We start from the raw sequence: 27,512 nt of genomic DNA on the forward strand, positions 1-27,512 counted from the left end.
TGCCCCAAGTGTTGCTCATCAGAATTTGCATTTCTTTCAGTCATTCTCCCTCCAGAAGCTGCCTTTGCTCTGAGGTTTTCTCTTGCTGTTTGCACCAAACACAAGTTGTATCACTTCCACTTTCTAAAGACCCATTGTAAGGTCCCAAATATAAAAGTTTCTTATTTATTTTGCTTTCTGGGTTGGTTATTTGTGTTGAGTAGTCCCTTTCTTATTTTATCCTTAGGACAGGGTGCTTGAAAACAGTGGAGCTGCTTTGAACTTTTCTATCTAGTAACATTATGAATAATAATACTACTACTAATAATAATTATTTAAGAGCATGAGCAATTAGCCAGGAATTTTGCACAGTGCTGTTTGTTCTCCCAAGGCATCTGTGTGGCTCAGAGCAATGCAAAGTCAGGCAGTGGCTGCACAGAAGGTCAGAGCCCTATTGATCCTGGTGGGATATTTAAATAGGGATTGCTGTGCATTTTTAGGTTGCCAACAGCCCCTGGTTGGCCCTTGGCACAGGAAGGGATTTCTCTCTAAGCGACTCTGATGTTTTCTGCTTGTGCTGAACAAAAACTGAAACAAACCCAGAAGTGAATGTGAAAGTCCCTTGTGGATAACGAATCTGTGTCACATAAGCCATGGCTTAATTTTCACAGCTGAGCTTTGAGGAGTTTGGGTGGGGGCCAATTTCATGGGAGGTGTCACCGAGCCTTGTGAAATCTGATTGCTCTCGTGGTTTCAAAGTCTCCACGGCTCCAGCAGAGCTCAGATCCAGCTCTGTGATCTCTGATCTTAAACCTGATCAGATTTTGGTTTGCTGCCCCCGGGTGAGCTGGGATGGAAATGTGTTACATCAGCTTGACTGCTATTGAAATCCCTGTTAAAGATTTCTACAGCAATTAACAACAGACAGAATTAAGCCAATAATAGGAATTCTTTTTCTCTATCAACCAAGATTATGGATAAATCCTATAGATGCCCCATGGCCAAGCAGATATCAGATTAAGAGTGCAGCTTTCTCAGTGATTGGGGAGGGCCCAAACCCCTTGACAGAGCAGAGCTGTGGGATTGTTGCTGCTCCCTGTGTCTGGTGGAGCTGGCAGTCACACACAGGCACAGAAGAACCCACATTTGCCCCATCTGAGGGCCAGGGGAGGAATTTGCACAATTTTTCCATGACTTTGATGCCTTAGGATTTTAGCTTTTATATTTTTCATATATTTTAAAAAGCAGTTCTTTAGTGGATAACTCCACACTCCACACACAGTGGGAGCTGCTGCTTCCCCATTTTGGGCAGACACAACAATTCCTCTCCAGGCCTGGCAATCAAGGACACCTCACTGCCTCAGGCCCCAGAGATGGAAACAAAAGTGAGGTGGGGGGAGCAAACTTGGGATAAATTACTTCATTAGCTGAAGCTGTAATTGGCAGATTAACCTCCAATATGCAAATGGACCAAACTTATAAAAGTGTGAAACCCATCGTTCATTTTGGGTGTAGGCCCTGGGGGGCTTTGCCTGCCTGAAATGTACCTGAAGGCCCTTCAATAAATATACCTGCTTTTTATTGCCTTAATTTTGCCTGGCCTCTGTTTTTAGGTAGCCCCAAAGGGCACCAACTTCAGTGCATGTAGGATTGCTCCCCTCTCCTGGGCTGGGCCCTGTGCTGGGGAACCAGAGCAAGGAGTGGCTCCTCAGGGGATGGAACCTCCAGCTGCAAACGGGGCTGTTCCCCACAGGGAATTGCTGCTGGTGCTGCGGGACAGACATATCCTTGTGGGAAGGACCAGCCTAGGTTTTTTTTTAAAATACTGGTTTGTTGTCAAAATGACCCACTTCAAAAACTTAGGAGAAAAAATAAATGAAGGAAAAGGGATGAAAGAATGAAGTGGCTTGGAGTGTGCCTGCCTCAGGGCCTTGCTTCAGTTAAAGCTATTTAACATTTTTGTAACTGATGGGGAAATTGTCCACTATTAATGGTCTTTCTTTCTGGCTATAATTTATTCTTATTTCTCAGAGGCAATGGGGTAGAGGCCAGATTTCTTTATCCAAAGGTATTAAAATGCCTGGGGCTGAGCAGCTTAGCATTGCTTTGTCAGGATTTTCTCCATCTGGCAAAATAATAGAATAAAATCACCCTGTGCAGGGAGAGCTGCTTTATTTTTAAAAGAATGCCCTTTCTCCTTCAGTTCAAAGCCTCGAGGGAGAGGAGGGCTGGTGGGATGTGTGAGGAGATGCATATTTTCATTCACTGACTGCTTCTATATTCAGGAGCTATGATCCATCTCTGCCAGGCTTGCTTTAACTTCTCTGGAAACTGGTTGTGTGGATCAAAGAGGAGGCAAATAGAAGATAAAAACCCTGTTCAGAGACATGGGGGATTTATAGGGCCCAGAGGGGTGAGGAGATCCCAGAGGAGGTTCCAAAGTCATAGGAAGGGTCAGCTGACTCTTATAAAAATAAATTTCTCTTTGCTAAGAGAAAAAGAAAAAAGAGAAAACTAAATCCATGTTTTTTGTTTTTTCTTCTTTTTGATTTAGTTTTCTTTTTTTTTTTTCCTGAGTCATTAACAGCAAAAGGAATTTTTGTTTGCATCAACATTCATCAAAACAGAAAGTGGCTATCTCTAGCAGTGAATCATATCAGTTGTTCCTGACCTTTAGAAAGTGTCTGGTGTAATTTGAAGTCACCTGGTGGATGAGACAAAACCTCATTGATATGCACCATCAGTTTCTGGTGATGTAAAACAAGAAACAAATTACTGCTCTGAGGAATATTTGGAGTGTGCTCACACAGACTGAGCTACATCAGTCACCAGCATCCACTGAGCTTGGATGATAAACCACCAGGTTTCTGCAGCCAGAAACTTAATATATGACTAAATGTTTGCTGCAGAGAGTTTGCCAAGCTGCAGTCAGAGAAAAATGTCAGTTGTGCAAGGAGAAAAACTCCAATAATGGTGAGAATAGGCCTTTCTGGATTCCCAGAGATGAAGGGAAAGGGGAAGGACTGAACTGGGACCAGATCTGGGAACATTTTGGTCCCTTGTCTCCCCACACTGTAAGGATGAAATTGCAAGTAAATGTCTGGGTTACTGCAATTCATGGAATAAGAGGGCCTGAGATTCTTCTTTTATCCTGAATTCTTTGAACTTTCCAGGCATCCAAAGAAGCTCAAATATCACCCATCCTCTGGCCTGCTCAAACATCTCAGCTCTCAGCTGAGGGCCAGTCTGAAACTGTTTGGGAAAGTGTGGACTTTGGGGAAGTCCTGGCTTTCCAGGAAGTGCTGCTGTTGGAGGAAGATTCCCAGCCCAGCGTGGTCTGTGTCACACAGGGACTGCCAAACTGGCAGGGCAGCACTCAAGGAAAATGCATCCTAATGGACTTTGCTATTTGCCAGATTGGAAACTCCATTGCTGTTTTAATGTTTAATGTGAAAAGATCTGAGAACCTCAGGGGAAAACAGAGGCTGAGCACTCTGCTTAGACAAAGTCTGTCCCAAAGAGCTTTATATTTAAATAGAAAAGATGGATAAATAGTGACAAGGAAGACACTTGAAAGAAACAACATAAAGTCCATAGCAGAATGCAGCACAGAAATATCCTGTAAATCCCAAATCTCCTATGTCCTGCCCCAGAGTTTCAGCTACCAGCCCGAGAGTCAATAATTTCATCATTTTTGCTGTTGTACAATGAATCTACTCCGGAGCTGTCATTGAGTGCCCATGGTAAAGAAAAACTTTGACTACAAGCTTTGACTGTTGGGTTTTTGGAAAGACTGGGTTAATACACTACTCCATAAAATAGAGTTAAACATATTTCCCCATGTCTGAACACAGACACTGTGCCAGCAGTTTATGACCCTAAAATTCTCTGTATTGTGGATTCTTGCCATGATCTGGCTGGGTTTTAGTCTGTGTTTGCACAGATTATTTTGAGGAATACTGGGTGGGCTATGTGCTGGATAGTCCAACAATCCCACCTGGAGCCAGGCCAGGGAACCCGGTAGCTCTGGCTTTTGCAGTGTTTTTTTCTGGGACACTCACAAAGTTCCTTGTTCACCCTAGGGATGAGGTGAGGTGTGAAATTTAAACCAAGGTGGTGCCTAGTAAAAGCAGGCTGCTGGTGTTCAGAGAAGGGGTTTGGGCAGCAGTGGGGGGTCAGGGAGCTGCTGTTTCATTGCTGTACCTCAAGACCCCGAGAACATTTTCATTGGGAAGAGAAATGTCATTCAGGAATTCAGGATGGTTCAGTGTTACTGATATTCTGTCATTCTCCTTCAGGTGTGTCAAGTGCAGATGGAGCAAGGTCTTAAAAGTCTTGTCTTGGCACGTTTCCGACGCACACAACGTGGACAACGTCTGCCTGTCCACCCTGTCGTTCACCAGGAGCTCAATCTTGAGGTCGATGGGGCTCTTGGAGCAGTTGGGAAAGTGAAAGTTCAAGTTGCAGAAGATCAAGTAGAGGCCTTGTTCCCTGATCACCAGCTCCTGGCTCTGGCACTTGATGGCCTCACAGGACTCCTTCTCCACCAGGCTCAGCCTGGAACTGTTCACTGTGCTGGACACTGCAGGGAAAGCAAAGGGCTGTTAGCTCCAAGCTCCACTGGGCTCCCTCCAGCCTTAGGACACTTCAAGCAGTGTTTCCTGCTAAAAGGTGACGTCTGCTCAGTGGTTTCCTGCAGGAAACCCCAGGAAAACTCCTGGAAAGACAGCTGGGAGCTCGCACATGAAGGTGGGTCACTAAAAATTCCAAGGATTTACTCAGCCCTCAGGAAACCCGGGACAGTGAAATGCAGGAGTGTTCATTATTTTCCCACTTGGCATTTGAAGGTAATTCACAGAGATGTACATTCATCTACTCTCCATATTCATGGAGATTGTATAGCTCATGGAGGTGTACATTCCTCTGTGCAGCTGCAGAAGGTAAATCTTTATTTCCTTTTGTGTTTATCAAGTTAAAAACAAAGTTTCTAGTATCAGATAGGGATTTGCCGTCACATTTCAGGACAGCTAAGAAATTTTTTTTCCTATAAAATGCCCATTTGGACAAAAAGGCTATTTGCCACTCAACCCAGTGTGAGTGACAGCAGCAGCTTTTCAGACAGCTCTGAAATTTCCCTTTCCCAACCCTTTTCCTCCCCACTGACCTCTCATGTAGGCAACAGCTCTCTTGCCTGGGACTCTCTGTAAAATCCTCAAATAGTCTTCCAAGGTGTTACCTGAAGAAAACAATAGATTAACTCATTACTCCTGAACTTTATTTTTTAAATTTTTTGGTACTGCAAAATGCAGCCAACACTTGGTACCCCACTTCCAGCATGGTTCTTACTCCTTGGCTGGGAATATTTGATCTGCCCAGGGAATTCAGAGCAGTGTCACTCAACTGGTAAATCTATAACAACCTAAAGCTCTGACAGATTGCAGCTCTCAGCCATGAAAAATTAAATTCCTTATCCCGCTTCTTAAAAATAAGAGTGATGGTTTTAAATTAAAAGAGGGTGCATTTGGAATACATACAAGGAGGAATTACAGTGAGGGTGGGCAGGCCCTGGCACAGGGTGCCCAGAGCAGCTGTGGCTGCCCCTGGATCCCTGGCAGTGCCCAAGGCCAGGCTGGACAGGGCTGGGAGCAGCCTGGGACAGTGGGAGGTGTCCCTGCCATGGCAGGGGTGGAATGAGATAAGCTTGAAGGTCCCTTCCAACTCAAACCAGTTTGGGATTCTCTGATTCTATGAAACAGAAATTATGTGCAGGTATGCTTAATTTAACCAAGTTGTTTTCGTGGTGCAATTACAGAAAGCTTTTAAATATTTAAGTGGGACATCGTTCTGAAAATGGTTCTTTGGGTGCTTTTGGAATATTGCTCTGTTCCCTCACAGTTAAAATGTGGATTTCACCAGGCCTTTAGGTTGTTCATATAATCCTAGAGTGGTTGGGGTTGGAAGGGACCTTAAAGCTCATGCTGTGGGAGGGACACCTTCCACTGTCCCAGGCTGCTCCCAGCCCTGTCCAGCCTGGCCTTGGGCACTGCCAGGGATCCAGGGGCAGCCACAGCTGCTCTGGACACCAGGGATCCGAAAGCTGCTGCTGGAGGGGCCGAGCCGGCCCCGCTCCCCCCGCGGTTCCGAGCCCAGGGCAGGAGCCGAGCCCCGGGAATGCCCCAAATCCAAAGCGCCGGGACGGGGAAGCGCCGGCACTGTCCCGCGGAGGGACGGCTCCATCCCACGGGAACTGCTCCATCCCTCGGGACTCGAGAAATGTTTCATCCCTAGGGAACTGCTCCATCCCATGGGGACTGCTCCATCCCACGGGATACGGGAACTGCTCCATCCCACGGCCGCGGGATCTGCTCCCTCCCACGGGATGCGGGAACTGCTCCATCCCACGCTGGGATGGTTCCATCTCACGGGATGCAGGTATTGTTCCCTCCCACTGCCTCGCGGAGTGCTCCATCCCACGGCCACAGGAATTGCTCCATCCCACGGCCGCGGGGACGGCTCCATCCCACGGCCGTGCCCGGCACTGCAGGAGGCGGCAGCGCTCCGAGGAGCCGAGTCCATCCCCGCATCCCGGCACCGCATCCCGGTGTCTCATCCCCACATCCCACTATGCCATCCCTGCATCCCGGTCCCCATCCCCTGCATCCCGGCACCGCGTCCCTGTGATCCAGATCCTGCATCCCAGACCCTGCTCCCCACTTCTCCCCTTTGCAGTTCATCTCCTTTCTGTCCATATTCCTGCCTTCCATCTCCTCTCTGTAAGTCTTCCTCCTCTCACCATACTGGTTGTTCAGTTAATGGCACTGATTATCCATTCCTGGCAGTGTCCAAGGCAAGGCTGGATGGGGCTTGGAGCAGCCTGGGACAGTGGAAGGTGTCCTGCCCATGGCACAGGGTGGGATGAAATGACATTTAAGGTCTTTTCAAACCCAAACCATTCTACAATTCAGTCAATGATTCTGTGATTATTCTGTCTTTATTCTGCATGACACAGAATTTTCCCCTAGGTCCACAGGTGGATGAACACACAGACAAGGTGTGTCCATCCAGGAAAACAGTGCATATCCCAGTGCTGCAGCCTGACAGGTGAATGGTTATTTCTCCTTGCATTTGCTCTCCATTATATCTCCTGGCCCATCTGTGGCTGTGGAAGTGCACAGGAGCTCAGATGGCAAAATGGGAATTTTTGGTGTTCCATTCCACAGCTGAACACCAAGAATAAAGCAGGAAGATGTTTCAGTAAAGCTTTTTCAAGTTATACTCCCTCTCCCAGGGTACACAAAACTCTGAAGTTTTCCTGTGACTCAGTTTATAAAACTGATATCACGTCTCCAACCCTACAAGGGTCTCTGAAGGGCCAGTTAATGCACAAAACTAAGCCCTACTAAAGCCTGACATCAGATGTTGTGTGTCATGATCCTCACATGTCCCACTCTGCTCTGTGCTGGTGGGGCCTCACCTCAATCCCTAGGGGCACTTTTGAGAGTCACAATGAAAGAAAGATCTAAAGGTGTGAGAGAGTGTCCAACTTCAATGATTCTAACAAGAGCTCTATTTATATGCAGAGTGGGATAAGGATCTTAAATTTCATAAGATTCCTGAAACTGGGGTAATGATAAGAGATTCAAAGCTCCAGACCCTTGCTGCATCTACATGACCTGATTTCTGAGGGAGTTCTGATAACAAGGATGGACAAATCAGGGAGAAGCTGGTCCCACACCCAAGTTCCCCTGTCTGGAGGGGGTTGGTGTGATGTGTATTGCACCCTTTGCACTCTCCACTGGAGACAGAAACTGTGGATATCTTGAAAAAAATTTGCAATATTTATCTGATTTCAGTAGTTTAAAGACTTTTGTTGTGAGCAGAAGCTCACTGCTCTCCAAGAATGAGTAAGTTATGTACCTAAGTCCCTTCACCATTCTGGAAATCCCCAAAGAAAAACCAAAACCTGCTTTCCTGGTGTTAGTCATGTCAATCTGGTGTTTTAGTGAGGGCACAGGCACTGCAGAGATGTGGAGATATGGCTTAGGATGGGCGAAAACCCTTCTGGCCCTTATTTCAGCTGTGGTGATAAGTCAGGTAACACAGTCAGCACCCCGAGCCCACTCACACTCCTGTGTCTGCAGGAAGGGGGAGATTATTTACAGAAACTCAGTGGCATTTAGGGGGTTTACCCTCCAAAGGCTGAAAATCCCCTGCTGCACCAACAGCCCTGGAGGCTGCAGCCCTGCAAGCTGCGCCAAGCCCAGTGCTGAGCCTGCCCAGAAAGTGCCCAGAGCTGCCCTGACCTGGCTGGGCCTGAGCTGCTCAGGGTGTCCATGGATTCTCTACAGATCTCCCCTCTCTGACATGGCTGCACTGTGCATTTCCAGAGCTGTATTTAACATTTACTGCTGTCAGCAAGTTTCGCGTGCCTGCGTTTAAATTCGGTGACATCAGCTGCATTAGTCAGAAGGGAAATTATGGAAAAAAATTTGTTTAGAGAGACAGGTCTGGTCCTCACTCTGCTGAAGCAGCTTATAACTGTTTTCTACTTTTATTTCTCAAGTTAATTCTTTTATCTGAAACATTTCAGCTCAAGCCAAGAGAGGCTGAAATTACCTGTAGGACTGATCGATGGACGTGCTCACATGGCCTAATTGGCTTTGCACGAGTCATGGTGTAAATCAGAGGAAATCCCTCTGCAATCAATGGGATTAGATGAGCTTAAAAATGCTGCGAGGAGGAGGAAAGAAAAAGCTGCATTTGGAGCTGAGGACCAAGGAGAACACACTGGTCTCACTGTGTGCTGTGAGACACAGACACTGCAGATCTGCTTCAGGGAAATCTGCTGGGTAAGGCAGGGGTCTCAGGGGGAACCCTCAAGAAGATATCAGGAGATCACTTATTTTTGTCTTTTGGACCCTTTTTATGGTAGGATGGGCATCCAGAGGGTGCAGCCCCAAGGAAAAGAGCCTGGCTGTTTCTAGGAGCTCCATGCAGCTTTTCCCCACGGAGCCAAAAGGGGACTGGGAAACACGTCTCAGAGAAGCTGCAGTTTCACTGAGCCCTCATAATTTCATCCTGAGATGCAAAATGAACCCCTGATGTTCTCTCAGAGCATCAAAACACAGCAACACCATGTCCAGCCAGGAGGAAGCCAAGGGCTCAGGGACATGGGGACACATGGGCTGCTGCCAGACAGGTCCAAGAGGGTGTGACCGTGCTGGGGAAAGTTCTTTCTGCTGGCTGCCTCAGTTTCCCCACCTCTGAGATGGGTCAGAGAGGAGCACCAGCAAAGGGCACTGAAACCACGAGCTGAAAGTGGCTCTGTCAGCATGGAAGGTGCTGCTACCCAGACGTGGAAAGCCCCTCAAGTGGGGCTCCTGAGGCTTGTCCTGCTCCCAGCCATCCCTGGTGACATTCCACTGCCATGGGGGTGGCTTCACCTCTGGTTGGGGGCTGACTGTGAGCAGGCACAGGAGCAGGGCAAAACCCCTATACAAGGTAAAGAAGTAAAGGCAGGCAATAAACAGGTTTTGATTCCTCTGTAACCCCCGAAGATTTAAGTGCTTATGGAATTAGGCAAGGTGATGTCACACACCTCTGTCAGCAAGCCAGAGTTAGCAGAATTTGCATCATTTATTTCTCAGCAGCCACTCCCTGAAGTCCCTGTAGCTAATTTTAACTCTCTCCTGCCAGTTCAGTGCCCTGTAAACAGCAGCCAGAGGACTGGCCCAGCCTGTGCTGCTGTGACAAGTGGCAGCTGGGTGACATCCCCTCCTGGGCTCCGTGACAGAGCTCTGGGCTCTGCTCCTGGCTGTGCCTGTCACACACACACCGAGGGCCTTTGGTCCTTGAGAGCCCCAGAGCTGCCACTCAGGTCTGAACTCAGCTGCCAAATTTCCTTCCAAAACCAGAAATTAAAGAAATATCCCCTTTACCCTGACCAAATTTAGGAAAAACCTCTGATGAATTCCTCACTGCACACCTAAGTACTGCCAAACCTGTGGAATTGTAGGTCAAAATTCTTCAAATCTCTGCCTGCTTGTCAGTTTAGCAAAGGTCACATAATATGTTCTTATATATGTGTGTGTGTGTGCGTGTATTCATATATATTTATATATATATTCACACATAGCTTGTTTTTTAAGTGTTGGAGAGAGGGCAGAGCCAACCCTAAGCAACATCAATCAGCCCAGCCGTGGTGACCTGAGCCAGCAGCCCTCCCTGGCTGTGTGTGGTGCATTTCCCCTGATGCTGGCCTGCAGGAGGCCTCTGCACTCTTTCTAGCCTTTGCAAGCCCAGGCTTGCCCAGGTTTTTCAACCTAAAAAACACAACTCCTCTGCCCTGCCTTCAGACAGGGTCACATTAATGCACCCAGAGACCTCCCTGGACTGAGGGTGACAAGGGAAAAATCCTTTTGGCTTAGTGTGAAATATCCATTTCTGAGGAGCCCACTGCTTTGGGATTGGTGTCTGATGCCCTGCAGTGTCATCACACAATCACAGGGTCATCGAGCTTGGAAAAGCCCTCCAAGATCATCAAATCCAACTGTGCCTGGTCCCCACCTCATCCCCAGCCCAGACCTCTGAGTGTCACCTCTGTCACCTCCTGGGACACCTGCAGGGATGGGCACTCCAAACCTCCCTGGGCAGCCCCTGCCTGTTTTGGTGTGATGGCACAGCTTGCCTCAGTTACCCCAGTCCTTCCCCCGGTGTCAATCACGTCTCCTTTCCCCCATCCTGACCCTGCTGGGCACTGTCTATCAACCCAGAAATTCCAGGGGAGCTTCGAGTGATTGGCAGGTTCAAAGGATGCTCTGCACCCCCTGGGGGGCCATTGGCCCATCCAGGTGTCCCTCTCACCTGAGATCCCCCTGTACCAGGTTGGTGGTCCCTGTGTTCCCTCCCCTGCCCCTCTCCCCTGGTTAAAAAGGCAAGCAGCCCATGTCTTTGAGGAGTCCTTACTGCATTCAGAGTCCATGCAGCCCGGAATAAAACCCCTGGATTAACCCTCCATGAGGACTGACCCCTTCTTCACCATCGCCTTAAAAGCTTCTCCAGCACATGGAGGCCTGAGGACTGACCTTCTTTTGCCAACAAGCCCCAGCATGTAAGCAGTGGAGCCTGGGACATGCCTGGACTTGTCCCCACGTGCTCATAGCTAACCAGAGCATCTCTGGGGTGCAAAACACCACAGGTGCCGCTCTTTGGTTCAGCAGCAGGGACCAGACAAGCCAAGGTACATCCCTTTCAGTAATATTGGTAAAAACCAAGGCCTGAATTTCCCCTTTCCATGAGGAATTCTACCCTGAGCTTCCCCTGGCCCAGCCTGAGGCTATTTTCTCTCCTCCAGTCCCTGTTCCCTGGGAGCACAGCCTGAGCCCCCCGGCTGTCCCCTCCTGTCAGGAGCTGTGCAGAGCCACAAGATACCCCCTGAGCCTTCTTTTCTCCAGGCTGAGCCCCTTTCCAGCTCCCTCAGCTACTTCTCATAATGTTTGGATCAGATTTGGTTGCAGAAGGCCAAACTGCCCTCTGAGACACGGCTGCAGATTTGAAAAGGCTCCTTGGCTCATTGGCTTCAGCCTGATTTTCTCTACACTAGCAGGTTTGTGACTGTCACCTGTATTACATTGATTTCTCAGGGCCAGATTTTTATTTGGGAACATATTTCCCATTGGAACTGAGAGCAGGGTGCTGAATTTCTTTCCCTGGTTTGTTGAGTGTCAGAGAAAAATACCTATAAATTGTGTGTGTTCATTTGTATCTGCAGGGTTTTTTTGTTGTTGTTGTTGTTGTTGTTTTTTTTTCCCTTTTGTAAATGAGAAGAGATTTTGATATCAAATCTTTGCAGCTCATCCATCAAGAAAAGCCATCAGCCCAATATTACACAATTCCCAGTTAAATGAAGCTCGGAGAGGCTAGCAAGAAGATGATGAGGGCTGTACCTTTCCAGGTCATCAATTTGCCTGTGAGTTCATTTTCCCTCTAAAAAATGAACATAACAATACCCCTCAGATCCACACTAATAGATGATTTGTTATTTGTGAAAGGGGATGAGTTTCCACAGAGAAATGCTTCCACAGAAAGAACATTTCACAGACACTTAGTGATGGATTTAATTCCTTCCCCCTGTTGCTCAGGTACTGCACTGACAGTGGCACAGAGGATTGGAGGAGACTGATCCCATTTTTCACACAAACATTTAATGAGCTGACATTGCATCCCTCTCAGCCTGTGCCTGTGGATTCCTGCAGCCCATTCATTGAGGCCTGACAGCTGAGTCAGGCCTGGAAAACTCCCATAAATCTGCTTTAGTGCCCACTGGTGTTTAGCTAACAATAGAACATTATCTCATTGGGGATTGAAATTAAATCATTGCATTTCCCTGCTTTAATAAGACACAATTAATCCGTGTTGTGGCTGGCTCTGGGCTGCTGCCTGTTGGCAGCTCAGTGAGGTCTCTGCCCCAGTGACCTCAGCTGGACCCAGCACAGGATTGTGTCACAGGATCATGGAAGAGTTTGGGCTGGGAGGGACCTTAAAGCTCATCCATGTGACCTCCCACTATCCCAGGTTGCTCCAAGTCCTGTCCAGCCTGGCCTTGGACCCTTCCAGGAGTGGGGCTGTGTCCCCCAGAGCATCCCTGAGATGCTGGCACTGGCACAGGGCTGGAGCCAGGCTGAGCACCCAGTTTTTCACTCCCTTGCCCATTTTAACAATGCAGGTGCCCTGGTTCATGGCTACAAATGATGCCCAGTTTCCATCTGGGCTGCCAGCGAGGCAGAATGGATCCAAATCTAAATCCACAGCAGCTCCAGCCTCAGCTCAGTCCCCTTCCTGAATGTTTGACCTGCTCCTGTCCCTGGGTGGGACCTGGCAGCAGTTGCCACAAGTCCCTGCTGGGTTGCCAGCAGGCAGCAGCTGAGAGAGCTCCATGTGAGGGGCCCTCAGTAAATTACCCACTGGGTATAGTAATTAATTGTTGGGGTACACAAAACAGAAAGTACTCTGGACCTTATTAGCAAAAGAGATTTGATAAACAAAATGCCTTGGCAAGAGCAAACAGAACTTTGAGGATTAAATCAAGATTGCAAGAGGATTCAATCAGATGGGTTTACCAGAAAAAGAAAGTTACATCAGACTTCTGCAAGCAGGAGATGTTTAAAATGTATAAATTTGTTTATGTGATCTTTCACCAGTCATCACCAAGTAGTAAAGCATTACTAGTCTTCCCTAAAATAAGTGTTTGTATCCCACAAAAAAATCGGATTATTTGACCACCTCAAAGTCTTCCTTGTCTCTCTTTTTTGGTGACAATTAATAAGCTCTGCTTTATGCATTTTAAGAGCAAAATAAAAGGCCCTGACAACTTGCTCCCACTTGAATGCTGTTACCCTCCAGCAGAGACTGATGGGCTGGGAGAGCATTTCAATCCACTAAAACCAGCTTTCAGCAGCTCCTCCTGCTGTGGGCTCTCACCATCAGCCCCCCTTTGGTCCTTCACTAATGGCATCATCTCACACTGACCAGCAGAATTTGGAAATTCAGAGCAAGAGGATGCCTGGGATTGATATGGACCCAGAGATGCTCTGGCTGATGAAACAGCATTATGGCCAGTCCTCCATTCCTGGGGGGAGCACACTGCTCCTACCTGGCACCTGCCAGCTGCTGGTCAGGAGCAACAACAACTGCACGAGTTGTTTGAGCTGAAATAAAATTATATATATATATATGGTTTATATATGGTATATATGTAGACATATGATTTTATTTAATATAAATAGAAATAAATAATATAAAATAATTTTAATACTATAAATAAATTTAAAACATCTTTATAAATTTATATTTATTATATTTTAATTTTGTTTATAATTTTATAGTTATATAATACTTATATAGATATATAATATATACTATTTATATAAATATACATCTATATGACTATTATACAAACATTAAATTATTGATAATATTATATAAGTTAATACTAATAATGACATAGATTATTAATTATTTATAGTTGATATTTATTTATATTTTAATTTAATAATTAATTATTTTATATTATAAATATAAATAATACAGATATAACTATAAATGGACTTTTGGACCAGTGACCCCTCTCTCTCTGCCCTGGGAATGTCCCTACCCCTTGTGCTTTGCTTTTAAAAGTGCTGACCTACAGGTCCAACCTCTGTGGCTCCTCCTCTGTGGTTCATAAGGCTCCGTACCTTCAGATCCTGCTCTATTTCTGAGCCTCTTCAGATACACAGTAAAGCACAAAAAGACTTGAGAAAGATTTAAGAAGATTCAAGAGGATGCTTAGGGTGCTAGAGAGAAAGCAGTTTGTGCACTCTGGGTGCCTTAGGGAGAGCCTAAGGGGAAAAGAATATTCCTCCAGGTTACAGGAATTTTAGACTTTACAAAAAGTGATGCTCAGGCAAGACGTGAAGCTCTCAGGAATGACACGGGGACACGCAGGGACTGCCTGAGGAGCTGTGGGCTGGAAAACAAGCCCAGCATGGGAGAGTCAGGATTCAAAAGTTACCCAAAATGGGGTAAGGGGTGTCCAAATGTTGCAAAAATGCAGCTGCAGAAAAGGTGATTGTGGGACTGGGACTCTCCAGACCTTGGGCTCCTCTTAGAATCCTGGAACCACAAAGTATCCCGAGCTGGAAAGGACTGAAGGGATCACCCAGCCCAGCCCTGTCCCTGCCCAGACCCCCCAACAACTCCACCCTGGGCATCCCTGGCAGCGCTGGCCAAAGGCTCCTGGAGCTCTGGCAGCCTCGGGGCCGTGCCCATTCCCTGGGGAGCCTGGGCAGTGCCAGCACCCTCTGGGGGAAGAGCCTTGCCCTGAGCTCCAGCCTGAGCTGCCCTGGCCCAGCCCCAGCCGTGCCCTGGCTGCTGTCCCTGTCCCAGAGCAGAGATGGGAGCTGCCCCTCGGGAGGAGCTGCAGCCCCGGGGAGCTCTGCCCTCACTCTGCTCCAGCTGAACAATCCCAGTTTCCTCCAATCTCCCCTTCTGCTCCACCTCTGGATGAACACGGGCTTCATTTCCCCACTGGGGTGGAGGCAATGGCATCCCCTGCCCTCTGGGACTGGGAACCAACTTGCTGTTGCAAGGAGTCAGATCCTGGTGCTGAGAGCAATGTGAGGCTCATGTCACAGTGTCAGTGACATGAACAGTGCTCCTGAGTCATGCTAAGGCAAAGCAGAATCTTGGTAAATTGTCTCTGTTAGACAGATTTTCTTATTTCAGTCTCTCTGTGCTCACACTCTGCCTGATCCAATTCCTTGCTCTGTGCTTTTTGCTGCTGGCCTCCCCTTGTCCCTTCTCAACCCACCCATTCCCTTCTCCTTTTTTCCCTTAAACCAGGAGCTGTTTTGGAATATGTGGAACACATTTTCACCCCTCCCTCGTGAAGATGAGAACTTTACACACATTTGCAAGAGCCAGCACTTAAAATAAGACCTTAAAATCAGAGTGATGTTCATATCTCCTGCCAAAAAGCTCTTTGGAACAGACACCCCAGGGCACATTCAGAAATATTTGTTATTTCCTCAGCTATGCACTGGTTCCTGGATGTACTGAGTAATTTGAAAGCTTTTTTCTTATTTTCATTTTTCCCCCACTACTCTAGCTCTTCACCAAGAGGAGCCTTTATTGGAAAATATTAAGATGTGCACAAATGACTTATTTGTGACCCTGGGCAGTATTTGCATTGGAAATATGACAAATTGCCTGTGTTGTTTAGGGGTCTTACCTGTCCTGATGGGTTTTTTGATGCCCTCTGTGGCAGGATCATCTACCTGAAAGAGAAGAAAGAGTAGAGATGGATTATTCTGGGAATAAGAAATACCATCTCGTGTGCAACTGTGGATCTGAAACATTTCTGGTTTTTTCTAACCTAGAAAATCAACATTTCTGACACAGCCAGATTCTTTCAGTGCGGTAAGAAAATTATGTGGGTTCTGTTGGGGCTGCTTCAGAAGCACAAGTCCTAAAAATTCCTCTCTGTGCCTTTCTCTTTCTGTTCAGAATAGAACAGAGTGGGACTGGACAACCTGGAGAGCCACGTGCCTGGGAAAGATCATTAAAGCCCCAAACAGGTCTGAGAAAGACAGCGATGTCCTGCCTCACCTCTCCTCTAATTCTTGCTGAGATGTAAAACCAAGGGTGAAAATGGCACAGGAAATTGTCCTCAATCAGCATGATATGAGAAATTCCTAGAAAACCAGCTCCAGGGATGAAATGCAGCAAGATTCCTCTGATGACACTTTCTGTCACCCAAACACACACCCCAGAGCTCCTGGCAGCTCATAAATGCCCTCAAGGGGTAAAATATTCTCCCAGCAGCTGAGGAGAGCACTGGGCGTTCCATGTTGCAATAAGGTAGAAAAATGATAAAGAAAAGCCATATAAAATCAGGCCTGCTCTGTCATTTCTTCTAAGTCAAGCTGGCAGAGTGCAGGTTCCCATGTGAAAGCAATCCTGGTGTGAGCAGTTAATTAGCATAACAATCTATTCCTGGGTAAAAAACAACTTGCACCTCTATAAGCTGGTTTTACACTGTTAGATAGATAAATGGAAACTATCTCTATAAACAACTTTTCCTGCATGTAGACACCAGGGGTTTGAGTGACCAATGAATACAGAACAACAATTTGTCACTGACCAATAAAGTAATTGGCAAGAAAGCTCCTGACCAATGGGAGTCAAACACGAGGTCTGTAAAAGTGTATTAAAAGGAGTTATGTGAACAAAGAAGGGTTTTTTCCCCCCCCATGAAAAAAATGGAGTCCATGTGATTGGCCTTCAGCTGGCAGTGCTGCTGCTGAAGTGCACCCCTGACATCCTAATGAATCTGCTTCCATAAATCACATCCTTCCTTCATGAAAGCAAATCTAGAAATTAAAAAAAAAAATTAATATTTGGAATTGTACATGGCATGTACCTCATGGAGAAGAGAATTAATTAGTAAAATTATTTTCTACTTTATCTTTTACAAGAAGGAAGTTACTTTGCCTAATCTTCATGGAACTTAACATAAGAGACTTATGGAATGAGTCAGACCAATTAAGACAGAATAACGACTTGTTAATAACCAATAAGTAATTGGCAAGAAAGCTCCTGACCAATGGGAGTCACACATGAGGTCTGTAAAACTGTATAAAAAGGAGTTTTGTGAATAAAGAATGGGCTTTTTCCACCATGAAGAAAATGGAGTCTGTGTGATTTATTCCCATTGCTCCTCGCTGTGTGTCACATCCCTTCTGTGTCACCCTGGGTGATCCCACAGGGATTTCAGTGACTGGGAGTGGACTCTGCTCAGGCTGGGCTGAACCAGCTCCTCTTACCTGGCTGCAAATTACCTGGGCTAATTGTGCAGGCTAATCAGGCCACGTCCAGCTTAGCACATTGGAAGGGATGCATGAGGATCATTGAGTCCTTCTCCCTGCTCCTCACTTACCTAAAATTAAATCATAGGGCCTAAAACCTCTCCCAGCTTCTCCTTGAGCCCTGTCAGGCTCGGTGCCCTGAGCACTTCCCTGTTCAGTGACCCACCAGGATGTCCAGGAAGGAGACATTTGGGAAGCTCTACCAGCTTTAAGACAACATTTGAAATCTCCTGGGAGATGCTGGGCGCTGCTGTGGTGGGAACAGCTTCATCCATAGTGGTGTTACAGCACGAACACCTCGTTTTTGTGTGAGAAGTGGATAATGGGTGGTGTGGGAGGAGGAAGCTGGTTGGGCAAGGAGAGAACCTGTGTTGGGTCTGTTTGTGGTACTTAATGCTCTAATTTTAAATGTTTAGGAAGTTTTTAAATTAGATTTTGGCTTCATGTGCCATGTTTTGAACAGCAGTGGAGTGTGCAGCTGCATCTGCTCCCAGCAAAGTGTTGTTATGCTTTGGTCTGATGCCAAATGCTGTGTCCCGCAGAGGTGGCAGAGCTGCTCCCAGGGGACAGGGCAGTGACAGGTTAATGGCTGGACTCACTGATCTTTGGGCTCTCTCCCACTTTGAATGATTCTGTGATTCTCCAGGAATTTGGAAATCTGTAATTTGTTCATTTTCCCTCCCCACACCTGTGTAAGGCAGGGCAGAGTCACCTGCTGAGCCAGTATTCTCCAGGTGACCTTCCTGAGCTGGGTAGGGAGGTGCTGGGCAGCAGAAGAACAGGAACCCAGAGCTGGAATTTTAAAAAATGGGTATTTCCAAGCTTTTTGGCCCTGACACAATATCCTCCCTCATGGGCTCTCATGGATCTCATAATGTATCACCAAATGTTAAACTGTGCAGGGTTTGGGCTGAAAACATTCCAGGAATCTCTGCCAGGACCTCTCAACTCCTTCCCTTGCCCCTGCCCTGGGCTGTTGTCTCACACACACTCAGGGCACAGGGAAGTGTTGCTGTTCAATGCAATATCTGAACATTCCTGTTCTCTGTGGAGAATTCAGGATATTTTAGGTGGCAGAAAAAGAACCCTCTGCCCCCGGTGAGATTGCACTCAATGAAATCAGGCAGCCAGGGAGGTGTTTGCCTTGCTGGTGGCTCAGAGCCTGCTCTGCATTCAGGGCATAAAACCAAAATTAAAATGGACTAAAGGCATTGTGTTCTCACCTGGGAAGGCTCCCAGCGAGTAAAATCAGCACATAGCAAAGCAATTTATTTTAGTGACAATTGAGTAGATACTGAAATAAACCTTTAGGACTTCCTTTGAAATATTACTGGTATTATTTCTTTCTTTTCCAGCAGCAAGAATATCACATGTAATGCTGTCATTTGGAATGCAAAGAGGCACACAGGAGGAGCCCAAACAGATTAAATTCTACAGTGCTAGCTAAGAAAAAAATTCAAGACACCAAATTTCACCTTGTCTGGAGTGACCTGGGGGCTGGTGATGAAGGAGCTCAGTCTTTACTCAGCAAGCTGAATAATTTGAGTTTGCTTTATTAGAGAAAATGATAATCAGGTGCCAGTAAAAGTGATTTATTTCTTTTTTCTCTTAATCTTTTTTCAAGAAGATTTCTCAAGCTGAGGCAGAATAAAGGGTCGTTCTCAATTCTTGGGTCACAACAGTGAATATTCATTGAACCACACATCTCTGACCCTGGGAAGTGGGCAGGCCCTGGCACAGGGTGCCCAGAGCAGCTGGGGCTGCCCCTGGATCCCTGGCAGTGCCCAAGGCCAGGCTGGACAGGGCTGGGAGCAGCCTGGGACAGTGGGAGGTGTCCCTGCCATGGCAGGGGTGGGATGGGATTTGTTTTAAAGTCCCTTCCAACCCAAACCAGGCTGGGATTCTGTGAAGTCTTTGTCTACTCTAGAAAGTCCAAGGAAAATCCCCCAAACCAGTCCCCATGATGGGCCTGGGCTCAGGTAACTGGGCCAGGGCTCCCCAGGGGCATCTCCCCATGGCAGCTCTGTGGAGAGGAGCTCTTTGGTCCCCTGTCCTCAAAGGAAATGCTTCAATTCACAAAGAAGCCCCAAGGCTCTCCTGTGTTTCTGCTGTTTTCAGTATTTTAATTTTATTTTATTTTTAAAATTTTATTTTATTTTCCTGTCTGTCAGGGTTGCCACAAGAGGGGGCACCCGGGGCCAAAATGAGCTTTTAGGAGACATAAAACCCCAATAAATAGTTCAGGATTGTGCTGGCTGCTGTATGAGTCACTCACAAATCTACTGCTAAAGGTTCTTAACAGCCTTATAGAACAGATCAGCAAATAGATAAACCTGCTCTGACCTTTAGTATTTGCCACACTGGTGATACAAAGATTTCCCCTACACAATTTAGACGTTGAATAGATGAAGTCTACAAAATCCAGAGCAGTGATGGACTAACCCAGATCATGGACTCTGGACATCCACACAATTTGTCAATGGGAGACCCAGGTGTCTGATGAACCTTTCTGTACAGCACCAGACTTGTGAGGGTCTGTGTGCCTTAAAATGACATTTTCCAGCCCTTCCTGTCCCATTCTCTTTCACCGGTTTGCCATCTCTCTCTATATATACACAAATATCTCCAGAGGTGTGTATATACACATCTATCCAGCAGTGAATGTGTCAAGCACAAGGGTGGAGGGTTTAACACACTTATGAACAGTGTTAAGAAGAAAAATGATGGCTCCAGACCACCACACAGAGACTATGCTCATTCCAGAGGAAAATCGAGTCACTTGTGAAAGATCAACAATGGCCTGAAGCCAAGTGGTTCTGCAGATGAAAGCTGAAGAAATGAACTGACTTCAGCACTGCAAATAGTTCCAAAAAACCAGAGTTTAGCTCTAAAACTGACCCTTCCCAGATATGGCACTAACATGCTGTGCCACCCTTCTGAAAAACAAGGCGTAAAGGAAATTTCTTGGGGTGCTGGAAAGTGGGGAGGTGTGATAATCTCTCTTAGAGGTGCTGTAGGATTCAGAGAAGCAGCTTTGAATCATAGTTGCCTTTTTCATTCAGCCTTTCATGTTGTGTTTCCCTTCTTTGGAGCACCCAGATTGTGGGGGTTGCAAGTGCCTGGTTTTTGCAGAGTTTGATTTTCCTTTTCCAGTCTGTTTTCATTCAACTTAAATTAGGCAATTATGAATTCATCAAAAGGCAGCCTGTGATGGGGGCAGGGGCAGTGTGATCTTGTCACCACAAGCTTCTTAATGTTGTGGTACCCAAGGGTCCAACCCCTGTGTTGTCCCTGTGACCCCCAAACAGCCCTTGGAACAGAGGGAAATAAAAGCTTCTCTCTCAGCTCAGCATGAGCAGGGTATGAAGCTCCCCCTGAACTCACACACCCAGCTGGCAACACCTGGAGGGAAAACCTCATTGTCCCAAGGAGATGATGACCCAAAATGTTGGTCTTTTTGTCAGAGTTATAAAGAAAATAATGAAATCAGCTGGTGGTGCTCTGATCCCTACAGCAACTCAGGGCTCCAGGGGCTCCCCAGCCCCTCAGGTGCTCGCAGTCAGTGCTGGAGATGCTCAGATTCCCCAAGGATTCTGAGCCCAGCCTCACTCCTCAGCATGAGCAGGGTGTGAAGCTTCCCCTGAACTCACACACACAACCCAGCTGGCAACATCTGGAGGGAAAACCTCATTGTCCCAAGGAGATGATGACCCAAAATGTTGGTCTTTTTGTCAGAGTTATAAAGAAAACAATGAAATCAGCTGGTGGTGCTCTGATCCCTACAGCAACTCAGGGCTCCAGGGGCTCCCCAGCCCCTCAGGTGCTCGCAGTCAGTGCTGGAGATGCTCAGATTCCCCAAGGATTCTGAGCCCAGCCTCACTCTGACGGTGCAGCCAAGAGCTGAGGGAGCTTTTGGAGCCAGCCTGGAGTTCCCTGTGGAGCCTGTCCCACAGAACCAACCCTTCCTCTCTGCCCTGGGAGTTCAGGACTAGGCACAGATGGGGGATGACTGTTCTGCTTCTGAGGTCCCTGAGAGCAAAACACAATCTGTGTTTCACTGTCAAATTCTCCTCAGAGCCGGCAGTGCAGCCAAGAGCTGAGGAGTTTTTGGAGCCAGCCTGGAGTTCCCTGTGGAGCCTGTCCCACAGAACCAACCCTTCCTCTCTGCCCTGGGAGTTCAGGACTAGGCACAGATGGGGGATGACTGTTCTGCTTCTGAGGTCCCTGAGAGCAAAACACAATCTGTGTTTCACTGTCAAATTCTCCTCAGAGCGTAAAATTGCTGCTTGATTTTATTTGTTCCTCACACCCCTCAGCTTTGTTTTTCCTCCTTCAGCCAGCTCGTTTTCAAAGCAGCTGCAATGGTGTCATTACTCTTTTAAGTCAAAACCTTGGCTCTTTCAGCAATCTCGTTCCTCTGGCAACTCCTGTAACTGCTTTATCCTGATGGAGAGGTGATTTAATGCTTGCTTCCATAATCAGTACAAATGAAAGCCTCATTATACAGCAAAGCTGTGGCAAGTCTGTAATTACCTAGACTGTTATTTTAAAGATCTCCCCTGATAGCCCACTATTTCTCACTTAAAAAGCCCCATGTCTCATGTTAACTGTCCTCAAAGTGCTCCTCTTTTGGGAGAGCACTGATTACAGGTAAATGATTCCTCTCTTGAAGGAGTATCAGTCAAGCCTTCCTGGTTTAATTTCTGGGTAATGTGCATACACGGACACACAAATTGCACAGGGTAAATTTAGTAAGAGAAAATATTGAGTTAAAGGATCATATTTTGTTTTCCCTGGCCAGTTCCTCCAGCAGCTTTGTGCTGGAGCTTTCCCTCCATGAACAGTAGTGGGGGTACCTCAGCACTTTGATTTTTGCAATAATGCTTCAGTGATTATAAAACTTCTAACCTGGCATTTTACCTTGGTGAAGTTGATGGTAATGCCCCTACAAGGTCAGAAATTCACTTTTTATCCTCACAACCTTCTGTCTCTGCTCTGGCTGTCACTGGTTCCCCATCAACCCCAGATCCATTCAAGAGCAATATTTTATTTTATGTTAAAGTGACTGTTGGTAGAGGGAGGAGATGTGTGTGTGTGACCTTGTGTCACTGATATCCTTTCTACAACTCTGGTTGTGCATTAAAAATCACACCCAAGGCAGAACTGAGGGGACAGGGGCACAAGGGAGCTCCTTGGCACCAGCACTGCTCTGGGTGCTTCAGGACAGCTCTGCCTCACCACATCAGCAGGCAGCACCACAGGGTGTCACAGAGCTGTGGCATGTCCCCTGCTGCAATCCATTTCAGAGAACCAGAACAAACCTCTCAAACACTGGTTGCTCTCCAAAGAACCAACAGGAGACACACACCAAGCCAGGTGGGACAGAGGCTGCTTGGCACTTTGGGTCAGGAGCCTTCTCTTTCCATTTATAGAGTAGGCACTGCGTGCCAAGAATAAATGTTGTCTGTGGAGAAAGGTCCTCTTTTTCTGATGTCCTTTTATCTGTGTTTCAACTTTCCCCTAATTCATGTGTGTGCATTTATAACAGAGGTAGGAACTGTTCTGGCCACAAAATGAAAAAGGGAAGAGAAGGGAAAGGAAGAGAAAAGAGAAAATAGAGAAGAGAAGAGAAGAGAAGAGAAGAGAAGAGAAGAGAAGAGAAGAGAAGAGAAGAGAAGAGAAGAGCAATGAATCAATCTCTTACCGTCCTCTGGACGACCAGGACCATGATGGTGGCCAAGGCAAAGACGAGCAACACAGCCAGGGTGGCGATGATGAAATACAAACAGGTTTTGTTAGTGGCTCCAAGCCTCCTGGAAACAGTGTCTTCATTCACATTCATGGCTGATTCATGCGAGTCCTTCACCTGAGCAAGTGTTTGCTCCTGTTCCTGGCACATTCTTATATAGCTCTCCAGGCACTGCTCTGTGTCTCCCCTTGGTCAGGTTCAAGTTGCAGCCCATCTCTGCTCCTGGCAGGATTTTCCCCCTTCATCCTGCCTCATGTGATCTGGAAAAAAAACTTCATCACTTGCTGTACAAAGAGAGAGGGCCCCGGGGGCGTGAGGCAGGACGCAGCTGTGAGCAGGGGAAGGAGCTTCATGTTCTTGCTCAGGGATTTCTCCGCCGAGGTCCTGCGCTGCAGCCAAGGTTTCTGATGTCACAAGGTGCACAGACACCACGATCCCCCGCCCCAGGCTCTGTGAAATGGGGAGATATGCAAATTCTCTTTCATTTTATACTCTGTGCAGCTGCAGTTGGGCTCAGGGAGTCGCCCCGAGCTCTGCCTTCCTGTTGTGCACTGAAACTTCTGCTGCCTCCCAACAGGGAGCCACCTCCAGAGCTCTGCAGCCACAGGTGGCCTTTGGGCAGCCCCACTGGGCCCTGGGGTGCCCCAAGCACGGCATCACATCCAGGGGACAGAGGGAGGGAGGACATAGTCCTGCTCTGCCCTGCACCTTGAGTGCTGGGAGCAGTTTTGGGCACCTCAGAAGGACAAGGACAGGGGACTCTGAGGGTGTGTCCAGGGAGGGCAACCAAGGTGGTGAAAAAGGCACCAAGGGCAGGACTTATGAGGAACATCTGAGGAGATTTGGCTTGTTTAGGCTGGAGAAGAGGTGGTTGAGGAGGGGACCTCATGGCAGTCCAGAGCTTCCTCACAACAGGAGCAGGGCAGGAGCTGCTGATCCCCTCGCTGGTGGCCAGGACAGAACAGGAAGAACGGGAGTGGAGCTGCATCAGGGGAATTCAGAGAGGACATTATGGAAAAGCTCTCCCCTGAGAGGATGGCTGATCACTGGAATAGGCTCCCCACAGCACTAACCCTGTCCAAGGGTAAAGAAACCTTTGGGTGATCCTCTTGGTCATAGGAGTTGGGCACTGCTGGGAGGAGAAGGGAGTTGGACTCAATCCTACGGCTCCCTTCCAGCTCAAGATATTGTATAATTCTATGATTATCTTTGTCTATGGAGGTCTGGAGATATTTGGGTGAGATTTTTATTGAAGAATTTCACAGAAATGTGTCAGAAATACATTTCTGATGCAGGGTGCAAGTTCTGGGCAGAAAGGAAGTGGTGACACCGTAGTAGCTGAATGCAGAGGTTGGGATGTGCCCACAGAGGGTGTCAGTAATCCCAAGTTTATCTGCAGACAGGGAATTGCTGCTCACTTCTATCCTCTCCTGGCCTGGGACTATCACCCTGGCTTTGTACAGAACTCAAGTGAGATTTATCTGGAAACATTCCTACTCTGTTCCAGTGCTAAAAGATCCTGTGTGTTTTCTATGGGATGGCTCCTGACTTTCTGGCAGTCCAAATGAAAAGACACCTGAGTTTTTCTGTCAATGTTCCCAGCTGGATGTGTGTCCCCTTTTGAATCACATCCATTCAAGTTAATTTATTTAACAGGAAAACAAATCCTGGGTTATTTGTCTTGGCTAATCCCAATTTGATATTACAAGGACATCAAAGAGGGCAAAGAGGATCTTACCAATGGTCCATCCAGCTCAGCACCTTGCCTTCAGTGGACAGCAACAAGAAATTCCTTGGGAAGAATATCAGAACAGAAAAAACAGGCATTCATTGAGTGCAATTTTCCAGTTTCCTCTGATTTGGGCTGGTGGCCTCCCAGGTAAAAGGTAGAATTTTTCAATTTTAATCCAATTGTTCTTTACACCCCTGACATAGCAGAGTTGTGGCATTTTCCTGTCATTACCACTGTCTTTAATAAAATCATTGGAGCACAGCACTACAAAGGCTTCTACAGATTTGCAAAGCAGTGTTTTTCACAGCATCTCTTATCACCATGGGAACAGGCACAAGCTGTTTTAACCACAGAGAAAGGCATGAGAAAATGGTCTCACTTGGTCAGATCTGGCAGGTTTGGTGAGGTGGATCCTCACCTTCTTGGTGGATGCAAAACTTGTGGACATGAGAAGCAGAGGTTATTGTTCTGGAAATTAATCTTTTTTATAAAGGAAATATTTACAAATTTTTGCCTGTGAAAGTTCATTTGACCCCCTAAGGCAGCAAGTGCAGAGCAGCAAATCCACTCTCTGGGAAGCAGCACATGGAGATCTCCTACCAAAGTAATCCCCAGCCCTCCTCAATAATGTGACAGCTCTGAAATGCAGGAAAACCTGAATTCCCAATGTCCTGCAGTGACTTTAGAGCAGGCAGTCAGCAACTCCTGCTCGTGACTGAGCAGATACATCCCTCACTGGGGTAGATGATATTCCAGAGGGTAAGGGAGCTGTAGTTTGTGGGATGTCACCTTGTGTGGTGTCCTGAGGGTCTCAGTGAGCTTTTAACACTGACACCTGGACTGCAGGTCAGCTCTTCAAAGAGAAAAACACCTGTGCTAAACTCATGCAAGGACAAGCAGGTGAGGTCATGGCTGCAAAAGGAAAAGAGATCAGTCAATGTCAGTGAGAAAAAGTAGGATAAATTTGTGCAAACAAGTGCAATCCAGGTTAAACCAGACTTTCTGAGATAAATCTGGTCAGCCCACGAGCACCTCACTGCAAACCCACAGGGTGAGCTGGAAAGGCTGGAATCTGCTGGGAAGGTCCTATAATCACAGAATCCCATACTGGTTTGTGTTGGAAGGGACCTCAAACCACCTCCTGCCTGGGCAGAGACACCTCCCACTGTCCCAGTGTGCTCCAAGCCCTGTCCTGGCCTTGGACACTGCCAGGGATGGGGCATCCCCATTAAACAGGGGTTTTGGGGTATTCTGGCTGTGTGTTCTGGCTTAGAGGTGGTGATGTGCTTTCAAACATAACTACATCACCCTGCACACCTTTCACACTCTCACAGTTTCACATTTTCTGACCAGTATTGCATCAGTTCTCCCCAGCACTGGTTCAAGAGGTTAAATAGCAGGTGTTTGCCCCAAAGTTGCATCAGCACAAGCTGTGTCCTCGGCAGCAAAGAGCTTTGCATAAAAGGGCAGGGAGGCAGAAAACAAGCCAACCACAAAACCAGCAGCTCTAATTATTTCTTGGTAGATATTGCAAGTGATTGCCTTTGTCAGGAGAAATACAAAACATCCCAGCCCGTTGTTAGTACTTATTGTTCTGCTCCTTGGCTGAAAGGAAATGAACTCACTGAGAGCTGAGAACCCATCCATGGGGTCACTGGAAATTCACCCTTGACTGAAGTTGTGATAACTGAAACTTTATCAAAGACAATAATGTCCAATTTTTGAGACATGTGTGGGCACCCAACTGCCACTGAAATCCAGGTAGGTGAAGAGTGTAGGTGCCTTTGGAGGTTCCTGGGTTGATATGAATTGTGTCCATTTCTTGTCAGAGCCATCAGCCATGTTTACATCCATGTAGTTGACTCCCAGAAACTCATCTGAGATCTAAGAGACAAAATGAACCATAATGTCTGCTTTATTAGCTTGAGTGATTCCTGCCATCATCCTAATGGAGAGCCATTGATAGCAGGCTTTGGTGTCAGGCTCCTTATGGAGTCAGGGAATCACACAGGGGTTTGGGGAGGAATGGACCTTAGAGGTCATCCATCTTTGCAATGCCACTCTCAGTTTGTGCAGGCTGAACAATTCAATCTTGCCCATTCTTGAATTCTGCCTCCCTCTTATGCCTTTCTTTGATGCCTTTGTGCAAATCTTTTGGGGCTTCTTGGACACAACACACAGAGCAGGTTTTGCTGGTGGAAAAGCAGGATTTTCCCCTGTCCAGAAGAGCTGGGCACTGGGATGCCTGAAGGACACTCAAGAGAAACCATCAACACGAGCCACTGTACCAAAAAGCATTTTTCTGGCAGTTCTACTTTTCGAAACCTTTTCCTTATATTTTCCACAGTGGAGCTCTGCCAGCCTGCCTAGATCACATAATGGTTTGGGTTGGAAGGGATCTTAAAAATCACCTGGTCCCACCCTCTGCCATGGGCAGGGACACCTTCCACTACCCCAGGTTGCTCAGAGCTCCATCCAGCCTAGAATGAGATGATTTCCAAGATCCTTTATCTTCAGTGAGAGACCACAGTGGTTGCAGGGCTCTCCAGCCCCCCCCCCCCCCCCCCCCCCATTTCTAAGAACAATTCATATTTTCGAGGTTTTGGGGTTTTTGGAGGGATTTTTTTTGGTGGGCGTTGTGGGTTGT

The 27,512-nt window shown here is 47.0% G+C and overlaps 1 protein-coding gene across 1 annotated transcript; it reads right to left on the reverse strand.

The window, feature by feature from the left end:
- Positions 1–3,209: 3,209 nt before the first annotated feature.
- On the reverse strand, positions 3,210–23,551 carry TNFSF8 (TNF superfamily member 8). The gene is made up of 4 exons (XM_039720178.1): positions 23,089–23,551; positions 15,749–15,794; positions 5,144–5,215; positions 3,210–4,561 (listed from the first exon to the last, which is right to left on the reverse strand). The coding sequence occupies exons 1-4, from the start codon at positions 23,281–23,283 to the stop codon at positions 4,155–4,157; spliced, it is 720 nt and encodes a 239-aa protein (XP_039576112.1). The 5' UTR covers positions 23,284–23,551; the 3' UTR covers positions 3,210–4,154.
- Positions 23,552–27,512: the final 3,961 nt, after the last annotated feature.

Source organism: Passer montanus, unplaced genomic scaffold (assembly GCF_014805655.1).
Source record: "Passer montanus isolate IOZ18808 unplaced genomic scaffold, ASM1480565v1 scaffold43, whole genome shotgun sequence".
Taxonomy (NCBI): domain Eukaryota; kingdom Metazoa; phylum Chordata; class Aves; order Passeriformes; family Passeridae; genus Passer; species Passer montanus.

What these genes read in the sequence shown, in the direction of transcription:
- TNFSF8 (XM_039720178.1), bottom strand. Translation starts at nt 23,283, where the DNA reads ATGTGCCAGGAACAGGAGCAAACACTTGCTCAGGTGAAGGACTCGCAT. An exon ending in TCCTGGTCGTCCAGAGGACG is followed by an intron (nt 15,795 to 23,088) that starts GTAAGAGATTGA and finishes CTTCTCTTTCAG; the next exon opens with GTAGATGATCCTGCCACAGA. An exon ending in AGCTGTTGCCTACATGAGAG is followed by an intron (nt 4,562 to 5,143) that starts GTCAGTGGGGAG and finishes CTTTCCCTGCAG; the next exon opens with TGTCCAGCACAGTGAACAGT.